At 38.5% G+C, this 27,112-nt stretch overlaps 1 protein-coding gene across 4 annotated transcripts in view; it reads right to left on the bottom strand.

The window, feature by feature from the left end:
• LOC306860844 (agrin-like) overlaps positions 1 to 27,112 on the bottom strand; it is a 262,672-nt gene that overhangs the window by 146,397 nt on the left and 89,163 nt on the right. For 2 of the 4 annotated variants that reach the window (XM_079402799.1, XM_079402800.1), the window contains exon 3: positions 4,865 to 4,903. In XM_079402799.1, coding sequence (XP_079258925.1) covers positions 4,865 to 4,903 — 39 coding nt within the window. Of the gene's footprint in view, positions 1 to 4,864; positions 4,904 to 10,511; positions 12,380 to 27,112 lie in introns of those variants that run through there. The other 2 variants (XM_079402802.1, XM_079402801.1) reach the window with 2 other exon arrangements.

Here is a 27,112-nt window from a genome sequence, read left to right as displayed (position 1 = left end):
TTAAGATAAGAGACTGGTAATAATTAATTCTGCTTCCTTCTGTCAAGAACACAGCAATGGCTGAATAAATTACACAAGCCCTGCCTTTTATTTATTATCGTTTCCCCTTTCCGAAGACGCCGTTTGAGCTTTTCAAAGCTAAAGAAAGTTTGGCAGGGCAGGGTCTCTGAAAGATAGTCCACAGCTCGGGCCCACATAAACATCTCAGTCCTACAGCCCACCACCTACTCGATTCAATCTGCTATTATTTTTTTGCAGGTACAGCTCGGCCCCGAGGGGGGGAAACTCGCTGTGACAAACACCGAACGGAAGGCTGCATTCAGATGGCGTGCATTCATTACCACACGTCGAGATGTGTAGGAGTGGTTTGTCCGTATCTTGCCATCTCATTTCCAACATGACCCAAATTTAAGCAGGAATCCTAGGTGACCTATTGCTACAGGCGACATCTTCTCATACGTAACTCTCAAACCGGTCAAAAACATTTGATCTGATGGCTATAAACTACCCGACACAATCCAGTCATTGTTTCTTTGACTCCTTCTAAAAATAACATTAACATGCGACCAAACCAAGGGCATTCCAAGTACAGAATCCCCTCAAGTTTATCGCTTGGCGCACACAACATCGTAAGTGGGCCGGTTACAAACAAACGAACATTTGTTTTACCGAAAGCAAGACGTTTTCCTAAAGCCAACTTTCTAAACCGCCACAGAGATAATTAACGGGACAAAGCTCTGCCAAATCTTACACGAATGACCTTTGTGTGGGCAACACGGCCCTAAGTTTGAGAATCTGGCAGCGTTTGGTTTGCCGACTCAAGCGGCTAAAACTCTGAAGGACATCCACTTAAACAGCCTACAAAACGATGCTAATTAAAGGTTGCTTTGTTGCTTTTTCCAGTTTCAGCTAATGATTAAACATCTTTTATTGAGTTGGAACGGGCAGATACACATACAAATACGCTTCAAAAGTGGGGGAAACTTCAATATTGATTGGTTTCTGTCATTTGAAGGGGAAATACTTCAATTGTGCTTGTAATAGCGGGATACTTAGATGTCTGTGATGTGATTCCGTTTAATTAAATATCTGTGGATAATTTGGTCTGGGAATGTCATTGCGTCCTTGGAAAGGGGGACATGTTTTCCCTCTCATGCTCATTTTCCTAATGCACAGGCTTTTATATAAGTACATCTCAGTCTTGTAACGAATTAATATGGCAATGAAGGATCGGGGAAGGAAGTGTATTCGGACAACTGATCTCCCTTGACGCTTAATGGCCTCTGAAAACAGCGGCCGCGGGGCAGGGGATGAGATAGCCGGGAGAAGAGCTTTTCTGCAGGCTTATGTAGGTCTGGCACATAAAGAACTGTCCGTCTGAGAACTCGCAGAACAATCGGAAATGTAATTAAGAGCTGGCTGCGGCTTTTAAATGCTCGGCTAGAGCGGAAACAAACAGGCGAGGAAGAAGAAACATCCATGTATCGAAAATGTGCAGTGTGATCAATAGCCCACAGTTCAGAAAGCATCAAAGGGGGAATGGAGTTTTGCAACTTCACTCGACGCCTCGCAATATCTCTCAGAACTGCAGGTTTTCAAAGCAATCTCTAATGTCATTAAACTTCTATTAAAAAGCAGTTAGAAGCCTCTATTTCTCTACGAGTCAGATGTATGCATTTTAAGTAAAATTTATACGAGTTTCCGATCTCTTGGTAAGGAGTAAGGTTAATCAAAACATCAATCAGACATAATTACCCAGCAGTGCCGCATGGACAGTGTTTCAAGGAGATAATAACTATTGTCTTGTAGCTGCAGGGGAATAAAATTCATCTCAAAGCCCGGATTTTCAACACAAGCCTTTTCTCAAGCCCTCAGACAGAACATCCTATGAAGCAGGTGATTGGGCAATTATTGTGCAAATCGAGCCTAGACCCAGCAGAGCCGTTTCTTCAAATGCAGTTGTGATCTCGAAAATATTACTAAAGTTTTTTTTTGTCAACAATTTTATATATATATATATATATATCACAATTACATATATATTAATCACAAATATATACAAATAATATATATACACATATTATATATTATATTTATACTTGAATATTTGGCTTAATTTTGCATTTATTTAGTCTCGTCATTGTTGTTCAGTGTTGATATTGTTAACTAAAATGATTAAAGGTGGGGTATGCATTTTTTCAAAAATGCTTTAGAAAACGAGTTGGGGCCGAGTACCAAAACAAACTTGTAGCCAATCAGCAGTAAGGGGCGTGTCTACTATTATTAGATATTATTCATTAGGGTTTTAATGAAAAGTCTGTAACATAGTTTGGTTAAAATTTCTCATTGGTAGTGTAAAAAACACCTTTTCAGAGCAAGCCGTATTGTGTCATTCTCCTTTAAATGTTAATGAGCTCTGCTGACCCCGCCCCTCTCTTCCGAGCCACTCTCTAAGGGACTGTTTACTTTAGCCGCATTTATCGTGAAACTTGCTAATTAGCACATTATTAGGAAAGGTGATTTGCAAAGATTCATTTAAAAAACCTTGTACTCACTTTTTCTGGAGGTGAAGCTGGATCATGAATGATTCGCGCGAACATAGACGCACTTAGGTAGATTGAGGGTGCATTCCCTTCTGAACCTAACGTAATCCTCTTCAGCCGTGCAGATGACGAGAGTAAATGACGACTGCTATGTTCATTATAACATCCAACAACAGAACGCCTCAGTCGCTTAGGAGTCATTCTTGTCTACATCTGCTCTGGCGGTGAAACAACTGATGACAGCTCACTCAGGGCGGGTCTGAAATAAGCAGTGTTGGGGAAGCTACTCTGAAACTGTAGTTTGACAAGCTACAAGCTACTCGTAAGTTAAAGTAGTTAAACTACAGTCAAGCTACCCTTTTGGAAAAGTAGTTAGCTACACTACAAGTTACTATCAAAAAGTAGCTAGCTACATTGAAACTACTTTTTATTTTTTTGAACAACGTATATTATAAATAACTGAATAAGTGTCTGAGGAATGTTTTAAGTAAAATATTTAGTGTTTAAAACAATGCAATACAATTCTGTTTAATTATGGTTTTATTACACACAACACTCAAATATCTCAGACTGTTACAAAAAGTGTAACCTTTACTTGTCGTTTCTTTGAGAGACATGAACTTGGACAAATAAGGCCATGGGTAATTAACGTTAGTTGTTTCTCCATCCTCCAAATCTGCCGCCACGTCTTGCTCCATCATGGATAATATGGGTGTGTCAACCCACTTCTGTACGTCAGTGAACCGTTAGCCGCAAGATGCGTGATTAAACAACAGGTGGCGGTAATGGCAAAAAATGAGTTTGTAATCTAACAAGAAGAATATCCTTGCATCGCGCTGATTCGCGCAGGCTCGACAAAACGCAATGTAGCTTTTGCTCGCGCTACACCGCTACTTGCTGCAAAAAGTAGTTAGCTACTGGAAAAGCTACACTGTTTAAAAAGCAACTGAGCTACTGCCAAGCTACTGAAAAATGTAGTTAAGTTAGTAGCGTCGCTACTTGTAGTTAACTACTCCCCAACACTGGAAATAAGACACCAGTGCAGTCTGTGCTGAAATGCTACTGTCAATCAAACTATCGTGGGAGCGGCCTTCGTCTGTGTGACGTCACACAGACCGGCATCTGAGATCGGCTCGATTTGAGAAAGGGGTAAAGATTTTAGTAGATAAAAAAAAAAAAACACTGGGTGGATTTTTATCATTATAGGGTGGTTGTGTACACACACTGCCAACACACATTTCAGTTCAAACAACTTGTAAAAGTGCATGTAGCATTATATGACCCTTTTAAAGAAAAAAATACAAAAGGGCAAATTACTAAATCTAAAAAGTAAACTAAAAATATAAATCTAAAAGCTAATTCAAAATACTAAAAACTATTAAATAATACTAAAATAACCCTGATTATCTATCAAATTAAATGTCATAATCAGACTAAAATGGTCAATAAAATATGACTAAATATTGACTAATTTTAAAGAACATTTTCACCAAAAGCCATAATCAAATCATAAAAATGTGTAAAAATGAACACAGCATTGTTCTCAGAGCATTATTACCGTTTGTTTGCTGCTCCTTTGGTCATTCAGGTCTGGTTCGGTGCTAACAACCACGCTGAAAACTTTCAAAATGTTTGCACGTGTGAACTAGAGTTAATTATACCACATGTAATTTCAGCGCATTAATACCGACTACACCCACACACACGCAGCTATTTTGTTGGAGTATTTACGACGGTGTCCATAATGAAGCTCCCTCCAGCTCATAAAGAGAAACATCTCCACTGCCAGCAACTCAGGAGTAACCTCCAAAGCCCATTTCATGTTGTCGCATATAAATATTCATTAACAGAATTGGGAAACCAGCTGTTTCTCCCAATTAATCTGTGCAGAGATATGCCATTTGCCAATAAATTGTTGTTGTATAATTAATGACTCACAGAGCATGGTGACAACTAGAGAAACAATACCTCATTTAATATTGAGATTTATATTCATAAACTTGGCAAAAGCAATCAGCTAATCAGCTTGAGTAATAAACGAAGCTGCGTCCCAAGGGGATGTGGGAAAACTTTAGCCGCATGCCCAAGAAGTCAGCTACCCTGCATCCCACCAGTCTAGATAAATCAAGATGTCAAGAGATTTCTACATCAAAACAGATGTCCCTCCCTGCTTCTCGCTGACCATGTTAACAGGCTACACACAAGCCGGTGAGAAGCGACACAGCGAGGACGCCCACTTCAACAGCAAACGGGCCTGAGCTGAGATCATTATCTGGGCAGGTTGAAAACACTCCGGTCAGGGGAATTCTTATGGGACTTACCATCAGGAGGAGGAGCCGGTGTGAAGTGAACAGGTTTATCTGCGGAGGAAGAAGAGAGAGAGAGAGAAGCTCATTAGTTAAAGGAAGACATCCGGACGGTCTCAGGCGGTCAGCAGTCGTTTCGAATGAGTGGGTGGACAGTGGACTACATGACTCTTTCAGAGAGGTTAAATCTCAAAAAGAATAGATTAAGAGAGATCAGTTGGAATATGAGATTAAAAGAATATTGCGGGTTAAATACAACTTGAGCTCTATCGACAGCATCTGTTGCATGGCATGCTGTCAAATTTGTTTGCAGTAATGCACTTACAGCACTGAAATAAATGTTAAAAACATAATTTTTCAATAAAGTAAGATTATTATTATTTTTTTTTTAAAGAATTTAATACTTTTTATTCAGTAAGAGCACATAATATCAAAAAGTGATCAAGTGATTTACAATGTTTTATATGTGACCCTGCACCACAAAACCAGTCATAAGTAGCACAGGTATATTTGTAGCAATAGTCAACAATACATTGTATGGGTCAAAATGATAAATTTTTCTTTTATGCCAAAAATCATTAGGATATTAAGTACAGATCATGTTCCATTTGAGATATTTTGTAAATTTCCTACTGTAAATATATCAAAACTTAATTTTTAATTAGTAATATGCATTGCTAAGAACTTCATGTGGACAGCTTTAAAGGCGATTTTCTCAACATTTAGATTTTTTTTGCATTTTCAAATAGTTGTATCTCGGCCAAATATTGTCCTATCCTAACGAACCATACACCAATGGAAAGCTTGCTGAAATTCTAAAAATATTTCATAATATTGATGTTATTGTATATTTGATAAATAAATAAATTCAGTCTTTGTAAACATCATAAAACTACTGACCCCAAACTTTTGAACTAGTAATATGGAATTGCATTCACAGGCTGTGCATCAAAAAGACTAGACTAAACCAAATGTTCTTGGTCAGACATTCAAATGTCTTGTTGGACAGATGAATCACCAAACATACCAAAAAACAACAAACAAATGAAACATTTGTTTTCTGGAGATATTGACTTGATTCTCTTGAGATCTTGACAACAAAAGTTGTTTTCTCAAGATTTCAACTTAATTCTTTCATCATTTTAAAAATTATTTTATTCATTATTTTATTATTTTTTAAATTATAACTATTTTATTCAGATTTAAATAACTTAAAAAAATATTTCTGTTGCTTTTTCGTGAGCATTTCTATGTTCTATGTGCAACATGGATAAGAAAAATTGAGTTTATTTCAGCAACTCGTTGAAGCTGAAACGTTTTTATGTCTGTCAGTGATAGAGCACTCTACTGTCTAACTGACTAAATGACATCGTGAAGGAAGCTACAACTTTATAGTTTAAAACACTGTAGAGACTCTGAACATGTGTTTTTTAATTTTCATTTTGAGCCAATTCAAGGGAATGGAACATCTGCATGGAAATAGAAAAATGCTTGAGAACTCAACATCACAAAAACAACTTATGTTGAGGTCACAAGAAAATTACAGATCGCAAGAAAACAAGACAGGAAAACATTAATGCTTGTCACTTCAGGCCTTCTGTACATACATCGTACATAAGCAAAAAACGTCCATTATAAAAGAAGATACTTTGAAGAATGTTTGAACTGGTTTTAGACCCAATGAAAGTCAATGTGGTTCAAAACAACACTGAATCCCTTTGACTTTCATAGTAAGGATAATTGATTTTTCAAAATATTTTCTTTTGTGTTCCACAATAGAAGAAAGTCATAGAGGTTTGGAACGACACAAGTGTGAGCAAATTATGACAGAATTTACATTTTTGGGTGAACTATCAGTTTAAGCTGTTACACTAATAAATGCTAAAATATTCAAACTACAAAACCAGCCTAAGTGTTGGGCTGAAACTCATTAAAATCAGCACCGACTGAAAGCGAGAACTGCCACAGAAGTTAGAAGCGACCCCACTCAGTCTAACTTTCCTCCAAACCGAAGTGATTTTGAAAACACTGAACTCGCGTACCTTATTACTCTTGACAGAACCGGCATTTCAACAACACGCGCATGAAGCCATCTAGCTAAAGTGCAGCTACAACACCCTGCTTCTGCAGGCGGGAAAAACCAACTCCACAAAACTATCACATCAATTGCCCAGCCAGCCGGTTGCACTTATACACACACACTCTCCCACACACAGGGCCGAAGCTGGAATCTCTGCTCCTCTCTTCACCAGCACCACCAACTGCCAGGATAGAGTTTAATTTTAGGCTCACTTCAAATTGCTTGTCAACAACTGAGCGCTAGGAAGATTGGAGAGCCGGCACTGGAGAGAGGGAGAGAGAGAGAGAGACAGAAAAACAGAAGTGTGGGGGAACAAGGAAGCGAGAGAGAGGGGGGAAACGGCTTGCTGTGCTTCTCTCCTTGAATAATGAAGTGTCTGTTGAACTGGTCCGAGAGTCAATCATGACAGTTACACCGTTTCATCCTCTGGGAAACATCGCCAGAGCTGAGGGTGAATAACACACACACAGATGCGTATCATAGAGATAAAACACATACTGCTCATACACTGTAATGCATAACCCTGTGACGCCCCCAAGCACAGCTCGACTTTCTTATATGTCCAGTTGCAGTAGAGGACAAAACAACTGTCTGCGCAGGTCTCATGGAAACGTTTGTTTCACATGTAAATGATACGCGGCTGAGAAATTCAACGCAAGGTTCACCTCAAGCACATTTTCTTTACTTAAAGAGATGAAAATTGTGTAATCTCTGTTCATTTATTATGTTGTTGTAAACCTGTGGTTTTCTTACAAAATAAGATGTTTATGTCTAAGTTCATACAATGAAAATCAAAGGAGTCCAATGCTGTTTGGACTCCACTGACTTTGAAATATCTCTTTTGGGTGAACTTTTCCTTTAAGGGAATCGGCAGGGACCTGGTGGTACAATATTATATTGATACTTGGGTCACACTGCAATAATATTGCAATTCTTTATGTTAAATTATTCAAAGCTGTTGTATATGCTAGCACAGCTATGTAGGAAATTGTTGCCAGGGTCAGTTGACAATTTTACAGTTTAAAGGTTGTTATACAAAAAGTTGGTCAATTAGTATTTAAAAATGCAAATGTTAAATACTGATTTAAAAAAGCAACATTTTAATACATGATACTACAGCGATATTTTCATGCCAAGAATTGACAATATTTTCAAGAAAATGGAGATTAACTGATTAACCACAATTTAAATCGGAGAAATCTAAATAGGTGAAATTGCAATAAGTCAATGAACACTATGATTTCCGTTAAATTATAATTTGCAAAACTGTAAATGTTAAATATTGTTAAAAATAGGAAGGAGAAAAGTATTGTAATATTTTTTATACAATACTAATATTCTCACACCAAGAATTCGCAATATTTTTGTGAAAAGGGAGATTAACCACGTTCTTGGTAGACTAAATGTACTGTAGCATTAGATCAATACAGACTCTATTATTTCTATTCAACCAAAATTCTAACTGAGAACGAGCCAAGAATATAATTGCACAAGTACTGAAGTAATTAAGAATACATGATAAAGAAGTGAGTGAGTTAATGATTGCAAAATAACTAAACATAAATCAGAATATCATAGAATCAAGCGAATTCATGTCTCACATATCACTTTAATGTAAATTCAAATCAATACTGTCATTTCAAACATGTGATTAATCATTTATTTGTTAAATAGTCATGTAAAAAGCATGGTAAGGCAGATACACTCTGCAGTTTGTGGCCCCAAATAGATCTCAACTTGAACTGTCAGGCAGGCTATCATATCTGTGCACATATGTATGCCAGCCATATGTTTTCATTCAGTATTATCTAGTTTGCAGATGTGTATGTATAGGCTGACGGATTTGGTTGTGGAGCTGAGCAGCTCTAGTCCTGTGTGGCCTCTCTTCTCTGTGCCTGCTAAATGAAAGTGGAAATGACTAACCTTTGGTCTGTATCCCACTCCAACAAGCTTTCAAACGCTATGATGCACCTCTCCATGTTAATGGTACTTCTTTCACTCCGTCCTGTTTTTTACTCTTCTTTGAGGAGCAGGGATGGAGTGCTTTAACTGAGTTTATGTTTAAATCTAATGGAATCTGTCTGGATTAAATCGATTTTGCGACATGGTCGGCTTATAAATGAACCTCACACTCAGACTCCTTTATTGAGGGATGGAGAGGGCACATTTTTAGAATTTCATGAAGGGCCCTTTTTGGTCTTTTAATATAGATCTAATGCAGAGGCACCGTGGATCTCTTTAAGTGAGGGCACAGGCAAGATTATGAGAAATGAGATAGGTAATGGTTTACAGAGGGTGCATGGAGCTGAATGCTCTTTCTTTTTTTTTTTTACTATTTTCTACTTTCCAGGGCCTTTCTTTAAAAAAATAAAAAAATACTAAACAATTCCTATCTAAAAAGGAGTAAATTATTGTCTCTATACAGAACAAAGTCACATATATTCTTCTATGTAACTATTTAACAGTGTTTTAATATCTATTCAGATGGCCTGAGGCCCAACCAAAGGGCTAATTTAAATTTTGTTGGGTACTTTGTGACCCAATTTGTCAAATATTTCCATTAACAATACACCGGTGTCTGGAGTGTAATTTCACATGGCATCTTACAAGCTTAATGCTGGAGAACGGCCAAAGACAGCCGCTGAACTCAAGTGTAAACAGACCATATACATATGCGTGTGTGTCTGACAACCGCTGCACAAGCTTCCTGTTAAAAAGTCATCTAAATTTCAATATCATTAAGAATTTAATGAGACATCAGCACTGATGCATAGCAAGACCATTTTCTAATCAATTAAACTTATTTCTCTAGCAGAGCGTACTAATAAAATCTTACAAAAGCACCGAAATCATACTGTAGTCTTAGATAATGCATTTCTATGTAACTGAGAATTCACAGAATAAGAAAACCTGAGATGCAACGGTGCGAAAAGGCAGATAAAACAGGACAGAGATAGTAATACATCTAAAACAGGAAAAGAGCAGCATTACCTGCTGCTCCATGTCATCAAAGCGCACTATGACATGCTCTGGAGCTCATGTTTCGTCTCCAATCTTTTCTTTGTAAGCACAGTGCCAAAACTATCTGGCAACACACACCGGCTGGCGGGGCACCCTAAGACACCAAAGCATTTGCAGATTCACTCAAGCAGATACAGTAAGCACTGATGCTAATGCCAAGCTTTCGCATCCAAAGGCATTTAATCTGCCCCCTTTATCCCACTGTGCAGTCTAAATACCACTGCTTCAGGGATGACAGAGCGCCACCGAGCAGTGTTTTTAGACACAAGCGTTCAAGCACTTTGTAGGATGAGGACAGTTTATCTGTGTCATCCTTAATCATTTCACTGTCAGGCAGGGGATCGAAGCCAACGCATTAGGGATTAGTTTTTGATTGCCATCGATCCTTATTGAACCATCTATCCGTCAAAGTGTCTCCTCTCTGCCTCCCTGAGCATCACTGTAAGAAAACTCTACAGAGCACACAAGGGAAAGGACCACTAATATGTAACTTATCAAGCCACAAAAACTATACGGGGTCATGCACAATCACGAACACACAAACACATTATATATACATACGCTGCAAGTCATGTTTCACTAACTGTGACCTACAGTTATTGAGGAAGAGGAGTACAGCGAAGCCGAGCGTGGAAGTGGCCAGCAGTATGAGACAGATGTTGCAAGGAATCATGAAGTACCGCACGACCAGCGACACTTTGTGCTGGTACATGCGGTCCCGCTCCGGGGGCGGTGTGGGGTACTGACAACTGGTCATACTCCACTCCGCGCCGTCCCTAAAGTACGCCAAGTCTGCAAGCGTTCTGAACAGACTCAGAAGAAGGATAGACAAAAGAAAACCAAAAATGACTTCAGCTTAAACTCCAGTGGTGCTTCTTATCACAGTTCCTTCCTGAAAAACGTAGACAAATACTTTCTCCAGTCTCCAAGCAACGCATTTTCTTCCCAAATTACAGCCGCTCTGGAAGGGTACAGGTCCTACAGTCCCCAACCCTCCGGCAATCCCTCCATTTGTCTCCAAAGCACAGGGGTGGTTTGTCATGAAAGGTTAGAGTGCGAGTTCTCTCGAGTGGATCTGACAAAAAACTCCACTGGACCTCTGAACTAGATTGGCAACACGACAAGTGAGTGCAAACAATCCCCGCTGCACTTTGTACTTTAAATCCGCAAGCGCAGAACTCCACGGCTTGGCGAATTAGTAATGAATTGGCTCTTGATTTGTCTTAAGGGGTGCTTGTAATTTTTTATGGCACAATGAATTCCGTTCTTTCAGGACGTGCTGCCACCTGTCTGTGCCCGACAGCAGCATTAAGATGCCAGGCTGCTCTAGTTGTGGCATGTGTCAGGATGCACTGCGGGTGTGGCTAGGCATCATGCTAGCCGTCTGTCCAGGGAAACGCTCGGTTGCCCACAAGCTGGAATTGGAGTCATTAGCCTCTCTCTCACACACACAAACGCACAAACTTTTGGAGAGTGACCCCTTCCCACATCCTCCGGAGAACTGCAACACTAGGCTCGTATTCGGTCGTAAAAGTCAAAACCTTTCTCCCCTCGCCCCAGGCTGAATGAATGAATAATTAGCCCACAGAGAGTCAGCAGCTGTCTTTGGCAAGCTCGACCATATGCCCTGGAGAGCAGCAGGGTCTTTTTCCTCAACCCCCCCCTCTATCCTTCAACACTGGTCCTCTCTAGCGACCTCCTCTCTTTTTTGGAAAGCACTCTGGATGAAGCGTACAGTCAAAAGTTGTGGTGTCTGATGAGCACTCTTCCCCCAGATGCTCCTTGTCAGCGTAGAGGCGCGCTACTTGATCAGGGCAGCTGGAAACTAGATACGAGGAACAGCTGAGATTGCCACAGCAAAGCACGCAAAGCAAACTAGACAACTGCTTCGGACAGTGCTGTTAGTCCTCAGTCCTTTTTAGTGGATAACTCCTGAGACAAGACAAGCCCCTGTTGTGGACTCAGCCAAGTTGTTTGTCGCTCTGGAAAAAGTGGCTCTTCCGTTCTCATTTGTTTTCATTGGAGTCAGAAGCTATTTCTCTGTCCGTTTAGCTCTCTCAAGCATCCATTCCTCTTCTGGTTTACCTCCTTGTGTCCTGGGCTTAAACTCGCTCCAGCTGAGCCTCAGAGGAAGTGTTCACTGCCAGCCAAAACATATACTCTGATCGCCGCTATTCATGTCAGAAAATTCCCCAGGCTGCAGGTACTCCGTGAGTGCAAGCTTGCGTTCAGCCAGCGCTTCTCAGCCAAAGAGCCAGGGAGCGGCATGCACAGATGAGTGGAGCCTGAGAAGAAAAAAGCAGGAAACAAGAAAACAAACTGGCCGATTACACTTAGTCCACCTCTCCGTTAGGTTAAACAATGCACGGAGCGTGTTTTCTGCATCCTTACAGCACGGATGCTCATGACTCCCTCTCTCTGCCTCGAATGAAGGAGAAGACAGTGAGAGGGGGAGTGGATGAGGGGCTGTCTCTTACAAAGGGTTGGGAGGGGTGAGAAGAGGGAGGCAGTGAGGGAGGGAGGGGGAAAACGAGAATAAAAGCTTTTGGGAATACTTGGGAGTGTTTTTTTTTGTGTGTGTGGGGGGGGGTTGGCTGGAACGACAGCGAAAACACAAAAGGGCAATTGGACCAAAAACATGTCAAGCCTTTTGAGTTGATAGTGATTTAAAGGAGAGTGTTGCAAACAATTGTGCTAAATTGTAATTGCAAACTTTGTGGTTTAAATGGGAAAGGAAAAAATGTGAGTAAAACAGAATCTTACATATTTACTCTTGGTTTTGGTTATTTTTTTATGAGCTATTAAGGAAAACAGACAATTTAAACTTAAAGGACAATTTGAAGGAAAGGACTTTGATGCATTTAAAATGATATATGCATATATATACTGTGTGTGTGTGTGTGTGTGTGTGTGTGTGTGTATGTATGTATATATATATATATATATATATATATATATATATATATATATATATATATATATATATATATATATAGGACTTTGATGCATTTAAAAGGATATATGCATAAATACACACATATACACACATCTACAGTAAATCCTCTCTCTCTATATGAAGAGTTAATTTGCAAAAACAGATAACTCCGTTTTTAAGAGTTCTCAGAAATCATGTTTTTTCATTGTGCATTCCAATTAATCTCAATCAAACTGCAGTTGGGTTATTTTGACTAGGTAAAAACAAACAAACAACAAAAAACAGCTAACTAACACAATAAAACAATAAGAACATGATAACATAATAAAATACATGATTTTTGAAATGTTAAAAAACAGATTTATCTGTTTTTGCAAATAAACTCTTCATATATATATATATATATATATATATATATATATATATATAACAACAACAGTAATAGAAAACACAGAACTGGAATGAACAATGGTTCCAAAAAAAATTAAAATAAATGAAATTGGAAGCAACAGGCAAAAACATAAAAAAAAAGAAAAAGATTCATCTTCTCGTGACACCATGCCATGCTTTTATTCATCTGTCACACTGTGACAAATAAAAGCAAAAATTAGCAAAAATGAATATTCAGTAGAAGTGAAAATGAATATACTGGCACAAGATCAGTGGGAAATGTGTTTTTAATCCATAGCATTATTTCACTAGGTTTCTCACCTATGAATGTTTATTTTATGCTCTAAGCCACATAATGAGGTCAACAGCACAGAGCTATTGCTTCTTTTTAAAAGACCCCACCTTCAATTCTGACTGGCATATACACAATGGATGTTCATCGTCACAAAGAAGCCAGTACATATGATCAATTATTTATACGCTCTGTTTCTTAACCCACCCCTCGCTGGATACCCGCCATGCGCGCACACACACACACACACACACACACACACACACACACACACACACACACACACACACACACATATATATATATGACCCTGGACCACAAAACCAGTCTTAAGTGTCAATTTTTCGAAATTGGGATTTATACATCATCTGAAAGCTGAATAAATAAGCTTTCCATTGATGTATGGTTTGTTAGTATCGGACAATATTTGGCCGAGATACAACTATTTAAAAACCTGGAATCTGAGGGTGCAAAAAAATCTAAATATTGAGAAAATCGCCTTTAAAGCTGTCCAAATGAAGTTCTTAGCAATGCATATTACTAATCAAAAATGAAGTTTTGATATATTTACGGTAAGAAATTTACAAAATATCTTCATGGAACATGATCTTTACTTAATATCCTAATGATTTTTGGCATAAAAGAAAAATTGATTATTTTGACCCATACAATGTATTTTTGGCTATTGCTACAAATATACCCCAGCGACTTAAGACTGGTTTTGTGGTCCAGGGTCACATATATATTTTTACAAGGTTATACTTTGTTCCGCAACAAGGGCCTTTTATCTCTTTGGGCACAAGCCTATTTGTTGACTTTATAGGGGGGCCATGGAATCGAGCCCCTGATGTACATAGCAGAGAACACGGGGTCAGCCGGGCCTCCAGCACAGGGCTCTAGGTTCACTCACCAGCTGTGGTGTTGCACCCCTAAACAACACCCACACTCCACCAGGGCCATTAATCTCCCTTCAGCCTGACATGTAGACTAAGAAATGCATTTAGCAAAGACAACTGGGCATCTAGTGACATTCATGCGGGCTACAATGACCTGAAACCCCCATCAAATAATAAGGAGACAGAAGAGGGCGCCACATCCGGTCGATTCTACACACCCTCTGTCATTACTCGAGTAAGACCTAATTTGACTTCAAAGCGCTCTGTAATGCATCTTTAATGTGCATGCTATCTCAGAAGGTTAACATCTCTCTCAGTGTGCTCTCTCAGCTGGCAACTTCCATTAAGAAACAACCACAAACTCTGCACTTCCCGCACTTTCATGACGAGCAGCCTCAAGGCTTTTCATCGACTTCTGCTTGTTCCTTGTGCCATGATTCTGGTATGACGCATGTGTGCTCATTTCAGGATTGTAGGGATAGGAGTAAATCATAGAGGGGCACTTCATGTATTTTAAAAGAGTGGTGGTTATTAAAGTGGAAGATATGAGAAATTCAAAAGATATTCACTTTAAAGTGTCTTCAGTGAAGTTTCGGATTCAAATTTTGCCAGAGAACAAAATAAGTCAATCCATCCATCCATCCATCCATCCATCCATCCATCCATCCATCCATCCATCCATCCATCCATCTATCTATCTATCTATCTATCTATCTATCTATCTATCTATCTATCTATCTATCTATCTATCTATCTATCTATCTATCTATCTATCTATCGATTCATTCAAATACCCATCTCCTTGCCCGTACATTTCCCTGTGCATCCAACTATTCAAACATCCATCTATCCATTCAACTCTTCATTCATTCAACCATTCAAACATCCATCTCTCTCCACTTACCAATCAATCCCAGGGGTAGACAATAAGGGAAATTTGCCACTGGCCCTCCGGGCCAGTGTCTTTTGAAGTTCACTGGCCCAGGTCAACGCGTCGGGTATTGATCCCAATAATCACGAAAAAGAACAGTTTGCTTTAACAACATGAATAACATTTATTTTTTTTAAGGTAGGTTTAGTGCAAAGTGCAGCAAAACTGTGCAAAAACATGAAACAAGTGCAAATAAACCTATTGCATAGGATTCATTCTCCGTAGTCACACAGCAATTCATTATATTATGTTCATACCATAGGTTTCATACACGTTAACTTTTCTCTAACTTACTTGTCTGCATATGTGGGCATTGATCTGCAGAGCTCACAGTAAACCTCTTTTTTTTCTTGATCGTAGCCCAGCTAGGGGTGGGCGATACGGGAAAAATATCATATCACAATTTTTTTTTAGAAATATCACGATTCACGATTTTATGACGATTCTTTGTCATGTTGGTTTTACAAGTTGTCTGAGCATTACAGCCAAACTAGAAAGACAAAGCCTTTCAAGGTAACAAAAAACAAAAAAAAGACATGACAGATATTTAGGTCAAAGTGGGCGAAGATAAAAATCTTTGTCATCATTCTATCTTTCTTATTTTTTAATAAGAACAAAGATACACATTACAAATACACATAATATACAAATAAAACAAACAGTGCTTTATTTTCAGGTACAATAGGTGTATTTAGCAGGAGAATTCAATGAAATTGAATGAACAAATATAAAAATAAAACACTAGATAGACTGATTCCTAAAGCAAATGTATTAAAGTTTTTCAGTCAAGAATAGTGAGTGATTTTTCTCTGTGTTTTGTTGTTTTGTTAACGTTAAATGAATAGTTCCCCCAAAAATAAATATTCTGTCATCTGTCTGTCAATTCTGTCATAATGTTTTATTTTTATACCATCATTTACTCAAATTGTTTTAAACCTGAATGAGTTTCTTTCTTCTGCTGAACATAAATGCTATTTTGAAGAAGGTGGAAAACCAAACAGTTGCTGGTCCACAGTGACTTCCATAGGATTTTTCTTTCCTATCAAAGCCAATGTGGACCAGCAACTGTTTGGTTACCCTCATTCTTCAAAATATCTTATTTTGGGTTCAGCACAAGAAATTATTAGAGGTTTGGGACAACATGTGAGTGAGTAAATAATGACAGAAATTAAATTTTAGGGTGAACTATCCCTTTAATGACAGTCGACAGCATGTTTATTGTCCTGTCCCTTTAAGAGCTGCACGCATCTAATATACAGTACAGGCACGCATCCGTTTCTCTCTTAACTATTTACTTTCATTTTAGAGATAACCAACTGAGTCTGTATGTAAACCTTGTGTGTTTTGACAGTATTAGCGCAAAAGATAAGTTAGTTGAGTAATCAGGAGCTGTTAGACAGGCTTTTTAGCACGCGTGCTTCAGGTGTATGTGCTCAGAAAAAGCGCAGACCAGCGCGCGAATTAAACATTTAACCAGCAAGGCTTGTGTGCAAATAATGTACTTTTGCGATCGCGAATAAGTGCAGTGTCCTGTCAGAGTAACTCTGCCGCTGTATGTCGTGTTGTACAGTACATAGAGACGGAGGCACCAGAACTGTATTTGACAGAATGTGTGCTGTAGCACGATACTACCATATTTCTTCAAAAGCAGATCGTGGAGACATTTTTATCGTCCACGATCAAAAATCGTCATATCGCACACCCCTAAGCCCAGCCAATTCCAGCGGTCTCGCCACTGGGGCTGAAACTTTCTCTGCCTTTTCTTTTCGTATTCCCTTTCGCTTTCCCTCAATTCCTCTGGTGATTTTCTCTTCCTTGCCTTCTCTTTTTTACCCGGCGTTTGGCGGGAGCGAGCAAGGCGGTGCAGACGGAGCGTAAGGCTGTCGGGATCACGTAACGTGTTAGCGGTGGTTACCGAGACGATTAAACAGAAATCAAAACACAGAACCACAGGTAATTAATGTGAAATTAGACTTTTTTTTAATCGAGGCATTATTTTTACTGGCCCCACCGGGCTAGTAGTTGGAGCGATCTGGTGGCCCTGACGGTTTTAAAAGTACGTCCGGGCCACCGGGCCAATTATATTGTCGACCCCAGAATCCAACCATCCATCTCCAAAACTATCTTAAGGTGGCACCCCAGTGAAGACGACCAACAATGGTTTAACCAAACGAGAAACAGTTTCCTCCAACCCTCATAATAACTCTTAGGACATTGAGCTTCTTTCACAGCAGCTGGCTGAATGTCTTATTGTATAGACTATCATCAATAAACCCTGTTTTGATTATGAGCAGATCCCCCAAGTGCTCAACTCATTACATTACACTGCACAAGCAGTCAAAAAAAAAAATCTGTTAGGAAAAATAGACACGAGACAGCGCAGGAGATAAAGAGGGAGGTGGAGACTGCCAGCAGTCTATGAGTGAGAATGAGCTAACTGCACCTCCAGCCAGATCTGCTCTGGTTTCCTACAGCTGGGAGTTCCTTACTCCACCGCGCTCGCAAGAATAGAAAGCAACGCCACCCCGCCAAAAAAGGGGGATTTTTCCTTCATGCTGTCTGCCGAGTGCCGATGTAACTGTAACAGAGACATTACCCATGGGAAATGACATCAGTGTAATTTAACGTGAGAACACATCTGCCGACTGGCCTGCTGCTTGGTGAGGCACACCGCCTGTCGACAATGCATCCAGGTGTGAGCTATCACACAGATGAAGCTGTTCGTTCAATATCTACAGTCAATTTTTACAGACTCGGCTACCCAAAAACCATATGGCGAGATTTCAATCCTGATTTCCACTGAATGTTAATCAATCCAGCAACTCGAGTTTTGAGATGCTCTCATATGGTTCTTTTTGGTTTCCTACAGCCCATGGGCTTCATCTGACAGATGTCCAAATCAAATCACTGTCAATCTGCCAGATTCAAACTGTCCATTTTGCTGCTCTGCTATAACTGATCCTAATCCAGACAAGTCGGAGGAAATGGATGGATAGTTATTATTCAAAGCTTATGTTTACCTTAACTGTGGTTTAATACTACCTTGATGAAACGACAGCAATTAATGCTGGGCAATACAATAGGCGATATCATGCGACTGGGGAAATGTGTCAACCAGCTGACATTTTATTATAACTTCATTTGTTTAAATAAACATAGGCGTCACATTGCTATAAATGTACAGTATGAAAAATTAATTTTCGTTTTACTAAAAAAAATACATTTAAAAGTCTCTTTTATGATGTTTTAGGACCATTCTTCTATTTGAATAATTCAAAAGGAGTTCTGCTCCATAAATGCGATTTTCAAATCTGATCTTTATCTGTTAGCACAGTGCAAGAGCCTGTTCCACTCCATTTCACTGCTATCTACATTGTAGAGGTCACTGGAGAAGTCTCTCTATCTCTCTATCTATTGTGTGTATGTATGTGTATGTGTGTGTGTGTGTCCTCAGTGCAATCCACTAAAGACCACGGCAGATAAAACACAATTACCCTAATCCTTCTTTCCTTACCCAGTCCTCACCCTAATACCTATTAGTCGATGTGTGCTCAGCACACGGCTGTATACCGTACATCACATATTGATTTTGGTTGAGGATACCCACCGCCACTCAGGTTAAGTGCTTTAGGACTGATGAAAACCACCATCACATAAATCCAGCCTTCTCCCATATATCAAGGAAACAATGAATAAATCATTTCCAGAGGAAGATTTTATTACTCAGACGTTTCTCTTTCATTGCTCAGGAAAGTTAATTAGGTTCTTTAGTTATGTTGTCTAGCGATGCACAATATATCAATTCCATATGGGATATTGACGGATTTCATTTATCGGTATCAGCCAATAATGAAAATATTTTATGCTTATTTTTACATTTAGATTAACTTTACCATCATTTAACACATTAAAAGGGATAGTTCATCCAAAAATGAAAATTCTGTCATCATTTACTCACCCTCCAAGTTGTTCCAAACCTGTATGGGTTTATTTTTTCTGCTGAGCACAAAAGATGATATTCTGAAAAACATTGGTAATCAAACATTACAACATTCTTCAAATTACCTTTTTTTGTGTTCACCAGAAGAAAGAAACTCATACAGGTTTGGAACAAGTGGAGGGTGAGTAAATGGGTACATTTCATTTTTGGGTAAAGTTAAGCTTTACACTTTTACATTTAAACACTTATAATTTAATAAATAAGAACAATGTAAACTTTAGCAGATTTCAAATTAATAAAAAAAAATTCAATCTGTATATTGTAATTTTTATCATTTAAAATTATAAATTTGATTTATTTAACATTTTAATGATTTTTCGATAAATTAGTATAGAATTCAACTTAATAATTAGTAATATAAATAAAATAAAAAGATAAACAAATGAGACAACTCTAGAATAGAATAGAGTAGAATAGAATATAATTTCTCCAACTGACGAGAAACAAGAAGTTCAAACTGAAATTTTAGACTCTGATATCCTGCAAATGTGAACACAGTTTGAAACACTGTTGAAATCTCATTCCAAACTCCAGAAGAGACTATTTGAGATTATGTAGTTGGTTTTCTCATGAGAAAAATTTGAGAAACAGCCTCAAGCCAATTTGCTCTCCATTTAATCTCACGATTGTCTAGGAGAACATATGAGATATTTAAAGAGACCATCACATGTATATCCAGATTCCCCAACGGTTTCCCTCCCCATCACGAAACCACCTGCCTAAGCAAAGATGTGCATGCAAGGACGATTCTTCTCCCACAGCTGGATGTTCAGCTCTGGGTAGAGCGAACTCATTACCCTCCCACTCAGACTGCTCCTCACTCCGGGACCAAGCTGCTGAACACAGGCAGGAGCGCAGTTCTCGTACCAATGGAGAAGAACTAACCAGCAACAGCATTTACAGCCACTCATTCATCAGCATGCTGTTTTCCCCTCTCATCATGGTAACTACAATAATGATTGCAGCATTTAATACTTGCCATGCTCCGGCTCCCCACTCTTTATTCGTTCTTTATTTCCCACGATGCTTTCTTAATGGTCCTCATGGGGGCAATTGAGCTGGAACCGTGGTGGGGTTCTTTGAAGGGCTGCTGAAGCAATGAGCCAAAACAGAGACTGCACAACCAGCAGAGAGGGACTGTTTTTTGGAAACTTGCTTGACTTTGGCTGTGTTTGACACTGGGCTTCATGGGAGCTGGCATCCATGACAGACAGGGGCTGTGTGATTGAACTTGCAGGTAATGCAGGTGGCAGCAGCAGCTGTGGAACTAAACTTGAGGACTATGGCAAGCTTGGTCCAAATAGAGCAACACACAGCAGTGCTTCTCAACTGGATTTGATTAAGGATGCCCCAATATTACAAAAGCAATGAGCTGATGAGCAATTTCATATGGACTATAACTGATAAATGCCAACTATAAAAATCTACACTATTTTGTTAAAATAAAAAATACAAATTTAAACTATGCAAGATTATTAAAATAAAGTATACATGTTTTTTTAATAGTTTTTTTTTATATTTTTTTATTAAAATACTTAAAAATCCCATTTCTGCCAATATGTACATCCAATGAGAACTGATAATGATTACTTAGGGATGTAATTAAAAAAACAATAAGATGATGATAATGATTATTTTAGTTATAAGGCCTATTACTGATTAATGGTAAATATAAATATCTATACTATTTTGTCCAAATAAATAAATTTAAAACTATGCAAGTTCATTAAAATAAAGTTTTTAAAAACATTTTTTAAATAATTAAAATACGTAGAAATCCAATATCTGCCAATATGTATATCCAATGAGAACTGATAATGATTATTTAGGGATGCACTAATACAAAAACCAATAGGATGATGATAATTATCAAGGCCTATAACTGATGCCAAATATAAAAATCTATACTATTTGGTCAAAATAAATAAAAATATAATAAATAGAAAAAATATATATGCAAGATCATAAAAATATTTAAAATGTTTTAAAATATTTTTGAAATAATCAAAATATTTTTATTTTAATATTAATATTTAATATTTATATTTATACACTGCTCCGGGTGTGTGTGTGTGTGGTTGTTCACTACTCACTGCTGTGTGTGTGCACTTGGATGGGTTAAATGCAGAGCACAAATTGTGAGTATGGGCCACCATACTAGGCCACACGTCACATCCTTTCCTTTCCTTTCCTTTCCTTTCCTTTCCTTTCCTTTCCTTTCCTTTCCTTTCAATAACAAGTGATAATGATTATTTATGGATGCACTGATATAAAAAAATTTTTTTTCATGTTATGGCCTATAACCCATAACTGCCGAATATAAAAATCGATACTATTTCGTCAAAATAGGTAAAAAATTAAATAATAAAAAACTATGCAAGTTAAATAATTGTTAGAATATGGTTTTTTATTTTTTTATTAAAATATTAAAAAATCCAATTTTGATGGATTTGCATAGCCAATAACAACTGAAAACATTATAGTACTGATATATCATGCATAATTATATGTATATACTGCATATATTATTATTATTATTAAATTAATTAGTTAGTTAGTTGTAAACTTTATGGTTCTAAACATTGTAATAAAAAATGCTCCAAAGAACTCCATTGGCATTATTTTTCCCCTGCTGAATAGACTTTAGATGCACCAGAACTACATCTCGCCTACATCACACTATAGAGAACAGATGACCACTTCTCCAGCTACAAAACTTGTAAGTGTCAGACAGATAAGCGAGTGCTGTTATTAAATGTATATAAAAGGATGCACTTTGCGTTTAAATGTCATTAAGTAGTTCAACGCATGAAAAAAATAAAATAACGGCATGCTGTTCTGAGCTTCTGTCTCCAAACAAGCACCTTCACCAACATCTGCCTGGTGCTCAGTTTCATCATGGAAACTTCTGGTCCATTTATCTGCAAATCTTCGTTTGAGACAATGCTTGTTTTCGGTTCATCCTTCACTATCAATAGTGGCACAGATTCGCCTCACACAATTAACCTCTGCAGAATAGAGGCCAAATTCAGCCTGTTTTCCATCTACCTATAAATTAAGCAGAGGTGGAGAGGATGCAGTGATTGGATGACATGCAGAGCATCCCATTTTAGAAGAGCAAACACACTGGAGGACCAAATGGAAATTGTTTCGCATACAGTATAGACAAAACCCAGCTGCTCCTCAGCATATTCCAATGAATCAACCACTGCAAAGCAGCAAGTGCTTGGGGACCAAAGGGAGCGCTTCTTCAACCCATCTGGACATTTTTTTTCCTATCTACAGATTATTATGATTGCTGTTTCCACACACATACACATGAACATCCACACCCAAACTCAACCTAGCAATGGGCAATCTATTCTCAAAAGCATTACAATATTTCAAATTTTTTTGGGTTTAACCGAGGAAAGAATATCTCCAGTGTTTTATGTTTGCAGAATACTTCACAGTCCGCTTTTATGAATATTACATTTCCTTGTGGAGGCTTAACAAAATAAAAATCATGCTATATGGAGACCAGCTATTATGAAGTATTGCCATTAAGGCATACGAATAATACTATATAACCTCTACTGCTTATGTTCTACCATTATATAGCTCCATTTCCGAACACACTCCACTCAAAATTATGCACACGCACAAAACAGAGCTTTTTCTCTTATCAATTCTGACAGTGACAAGCTATTATACGCAGGGACCGTTCCATTTGCATTTACAGTAATGAACTCTTTCTCTTCACCCTTTCATACTTCCGTCTTTCGGCTCGTTCTCCAACGTGCCAGATCGTCTTGGAGGGCAGAAGGGAATCTTAATTGGCATACAGCCTCATTTCTCGCAAGCCATCCGAGAAGAAAAAAGGAGCTTCAATTATTTATATTTCAAATCAAGAGCCTTGCAAAACCGGCTTCCACAAAACAGCCTTTTCAGCCCTTCTCACATCAATCAGACAGATTTCAGAGAGTAACTGTCAAAAGTGGGAGAAGCTTTATGCAGCTGTGTATCTGCAATCAGGCGCTGTGTGTATGAGAACACAGGACAGGATTGTACTGTTTTTTTAGTACTATAGCGGCATTGAATCCCCTGTTGAATCACTGGAGGCACTGGGGTCCCGGAGCTCACAGGGTCATTTTGACACAGGTGTTCCATAGACATGGGAAACGGGGTTGTGCCATCAGCTGATACAATCTGTCAGACACTCAACACAGGAAGACAAGATAGATTCTTCTCACCTTGAGACTGCCTGCTCTTTTCTTCTCTCTTCCAGAACTCGTTAAAAGCTAACTACAGCTAGTTCTACACTTTTTGAGAAGAAGAAAAAAAAAATGCTTAGTGGCTGCCGATTGATAAAAGCCTTGCATGTTAAATAAATCTGCTCGGACCGTTGTTGTGTGCATTTCCCTTGCCTTTAATTCTACACTTTATGAAACACAACAGACTCAATCATCTGAGAACGAACTCTACTATGAAAAAAGGAGACAAAAATACACCCACACAGCTGTTTTTTGGAAGCGTACACCAATGATTGCTGTGCGTTTAAACATAACAGATGCCTCATCCATTATTCACCTGCAAACCAACAAAGAGCGGCCACAATAACAACCGTGGACGAAGAATTTCCTCCAAGATTCTATCCGGACCCTGAGGAAAGAGGGAGATAGTGAGGGAAGACAAGGAGGAGAGATTGTAAGAGAGAAAGATAACAATGCTCTGCGCCTGGCGTGGACATGACCTCAGACTTGGCCAATGCAAACATTTGTTCTGCATGTAATCAGCAAACGTAAGCATGCTGCCAAAGAAACTGACTGAAGGAAAAACACAGCACGGTGGGAAGAAACAAAGGGTGATTTCGCACTATACTTCATGATGAATCATACCGAATGATTCAATAATTCACTAATGACCCGGGTTTTTTTTGTTTTTGTTTTAACAGGTTTAACTGATTCATTAAAAAGGTAAACTGATTCATTAAGGTAAACTGTGCCACTTCTAATTATTCACAGTAATATATGCAATATGTACAATATGAATACGAATGATAAATATATTTATTTTTTACAAATAAATACATTTTTAATTATGGGTCCAAGGTCTAAATTACTATTATTATTATTATTATTAACATGGTTATTAACATTATTAACATAATAACAATAATAATAATAGAATTAAAGTAAACTGTGCCACTTCTAATTATTCACAATGAGTATTATTATTATTTAGTTAATATTAATAATAATAATTGAATTAAAGTAAACTGTGCCACTTATTATTCATCTCAATGACACAAAATGGTCCAATTTACCAGAATTTATCCTTTTCCTTTATTTATGACAGTAATGGGTATGTGAGAAAAGATGGAAGAGGAAGAGCCTTAATTCAAATTCAATACTATCATGACCAAATTAATTAAAAATAAAATATTAAAAACTAAAATGACAAATTTTAAATGTTTAGGTCAATTAAAAGCATTAAAACATACTAAAGCACAATAAGGAAAATGGATACTCATTGTAATCTTTAGCAAATCTCCCATATTATTAAACTATTATGGTTTTAAAGATTGTTAAAGAAGATTTTAATTGTGCTTCGGACAAGGGCAAATGTAATCTTATGTTAAAATATAGGAGATGAGCATGAACAATATACAATGTCAACTAAACACTAACAGGGGAGCAAAATTTGGACCAAGTAATCAAACCAAGTGTGAAACACTGCAACAGTAGGCTAAGCTCATCAGACATTGTGTCTGACAGTCTCACGCAGACGTGCGTCGACCCCACAATGCTCTGCCTCACAATAGCCTTATGCCAATGCTCTGCAACAGCTTCCCTTTAGATAGCGTGTCCGTTCCGTCACTGTTCTAAGGAAAAACCAGGCTTGGTTTGTGCAAGCAAGTCAATTTTGCCTTCTCTGACCTGTCCAATGTGTTCACAGGTCCGTGCTCGTGATAAGGGCATTGCACGGATGGAGGAAGAGCGCATCTTCTTCCTTTGACCGAAGCCTCTGTGTTTTAATGAGCAACTCAGGGGCCACGGGTCAGCCGCAACAACACGGCCCCCCTCCCAGGCATCCATTCACCAAAACAGCCTTGCCTATTTCCTCCCAATTACATCTGCTGCTGTCCTGTGTGATGACTTCATTGCATTTTCTGATTAGAGGGAACATTGTGAACGTGTGGCTGGATTGAGGATACTCAAGATCTCCCCCCTCCTCGGCTCTGATAATCTACAAACCCCCTTTCTGACAATCATTCCTTCATTTGGCTATCTGACCCAAGTACCACCCCACCCCCAGCTCCCTCAGGATAGCGCAGGGGTCATGTGACTCCCCTCACCAGGCAACAAATTGGCTCCATGTTCCGGAGGGCCGTTGCCATGTGACACTCCTCAGAAATATCCACTGTCACACACATGGAACACTGGATGATCTCATTCATTCCGAGGTTGTTTGTGACACACAATCTCGGAGGCTCTGAGAAATAGAATTACATGCTGATCGCACGGATGGCTTGAATCAAAAAGAGAAGCACAAGAAAAGAGGGATATCGATCAACCGCACACTGAAGAAGATCATTAAACTCATTACGGAATGGTGAATTAGAGGTGTTCGGTAGCCTTGGGTTTCCTCTGGAGCTCTATACACAACCCTGGACCCATCTTTATACCACAGCAGTGTAAGATGGCTTTCCAACTAGGAAGACCTATTTACATTGAACACTATCTTAAAACAAAACAGTGTATCCCTAGGAACTCTTTCACACTGGTTGCGAATTGCAGGTCCATTTTTCATTCACTCAATAGGCTTTTGGGGTCATGTGTCTGAACTAGCATTCTAGATGCTGCTGATAACACTGGCCCACAAATACAGCACATATAAAGACTAGGCTTGCTGCGATAGTTGGTGTTGACAGTGTTACTGGTTTTAAGCCGCAATACCAGTTATGTCAATTGGCCACCGTCCCCCATCGTCGTTTTGATGGGTTTTTTTTTATAGTAATAAAAAATGTATTAATAATTTTGTTCAGTTGGAGAACAGACACCACAATTAAAAACTGGACGAGGCTGCTCAATGCGGCATGCTGAACGACAGTCACATGATCACACATCAGCAGGAGGAGTCAGATTTCATTTATCACGTTAGGAGAGGTAGACGATGGCAGAAGATTTTGTTTCGAAATGAAATGCAAAAGCTTCTGTATTAAAAATATTTTGAATTTTGATAAACCTGTTGACTTTTGCCGTTTATCAACATTCGTTTTTTATTTATTTGGTTCCCCCGTGTTGACTAATTTTCAGGGTTTTTTTTCATATTTAAACTTTGTGTAGGTTATTTGTTATTTCATATGAGGCCTATAGCATGGCGTATTTTTATTTGTTTTGTTAAATAAATTAAACATGTTTCATATAAGTGAGGTGGTCATTGTGTTTTGTTGTTGTCCATTACAGTCTATTGACTCCGAATTGCCGCTAATTCGTATAAGTGAAAGTAAAATACGCACTGGCATTTCCAAGCTATTTAAAAGTGAGAAAAGAGCGGGAAAGAGGGAAAAATCTAGCGAACTACCCCCACGAACACCCCGCCCCCGCTGACATTACTGGTGTTGTCACACGTCGATTGACTGGTGGTAAAAATTTCCTCACCGTCACAACCCTAATATAGACGCAGTGCTAAACAGAGCGAAAAAAAGGATATGGGAAGAAATACTGAAAAAAGGG

Source organism: Barbus barbus (assembly GCF_936440315.1).
Source record: "Barbus barbus genome assembly, chromosome: 41".
NCBI lineage: Eukaryota > Metazoa > Chordata > Actinopteri > Cypriniformes > Cyprinidae > Barbus > Barbus barbus.
Note: the sequence above shows the minus strand (reverse complement) of the source record. Positions and strands in the feature narration are given on the sequence as shown.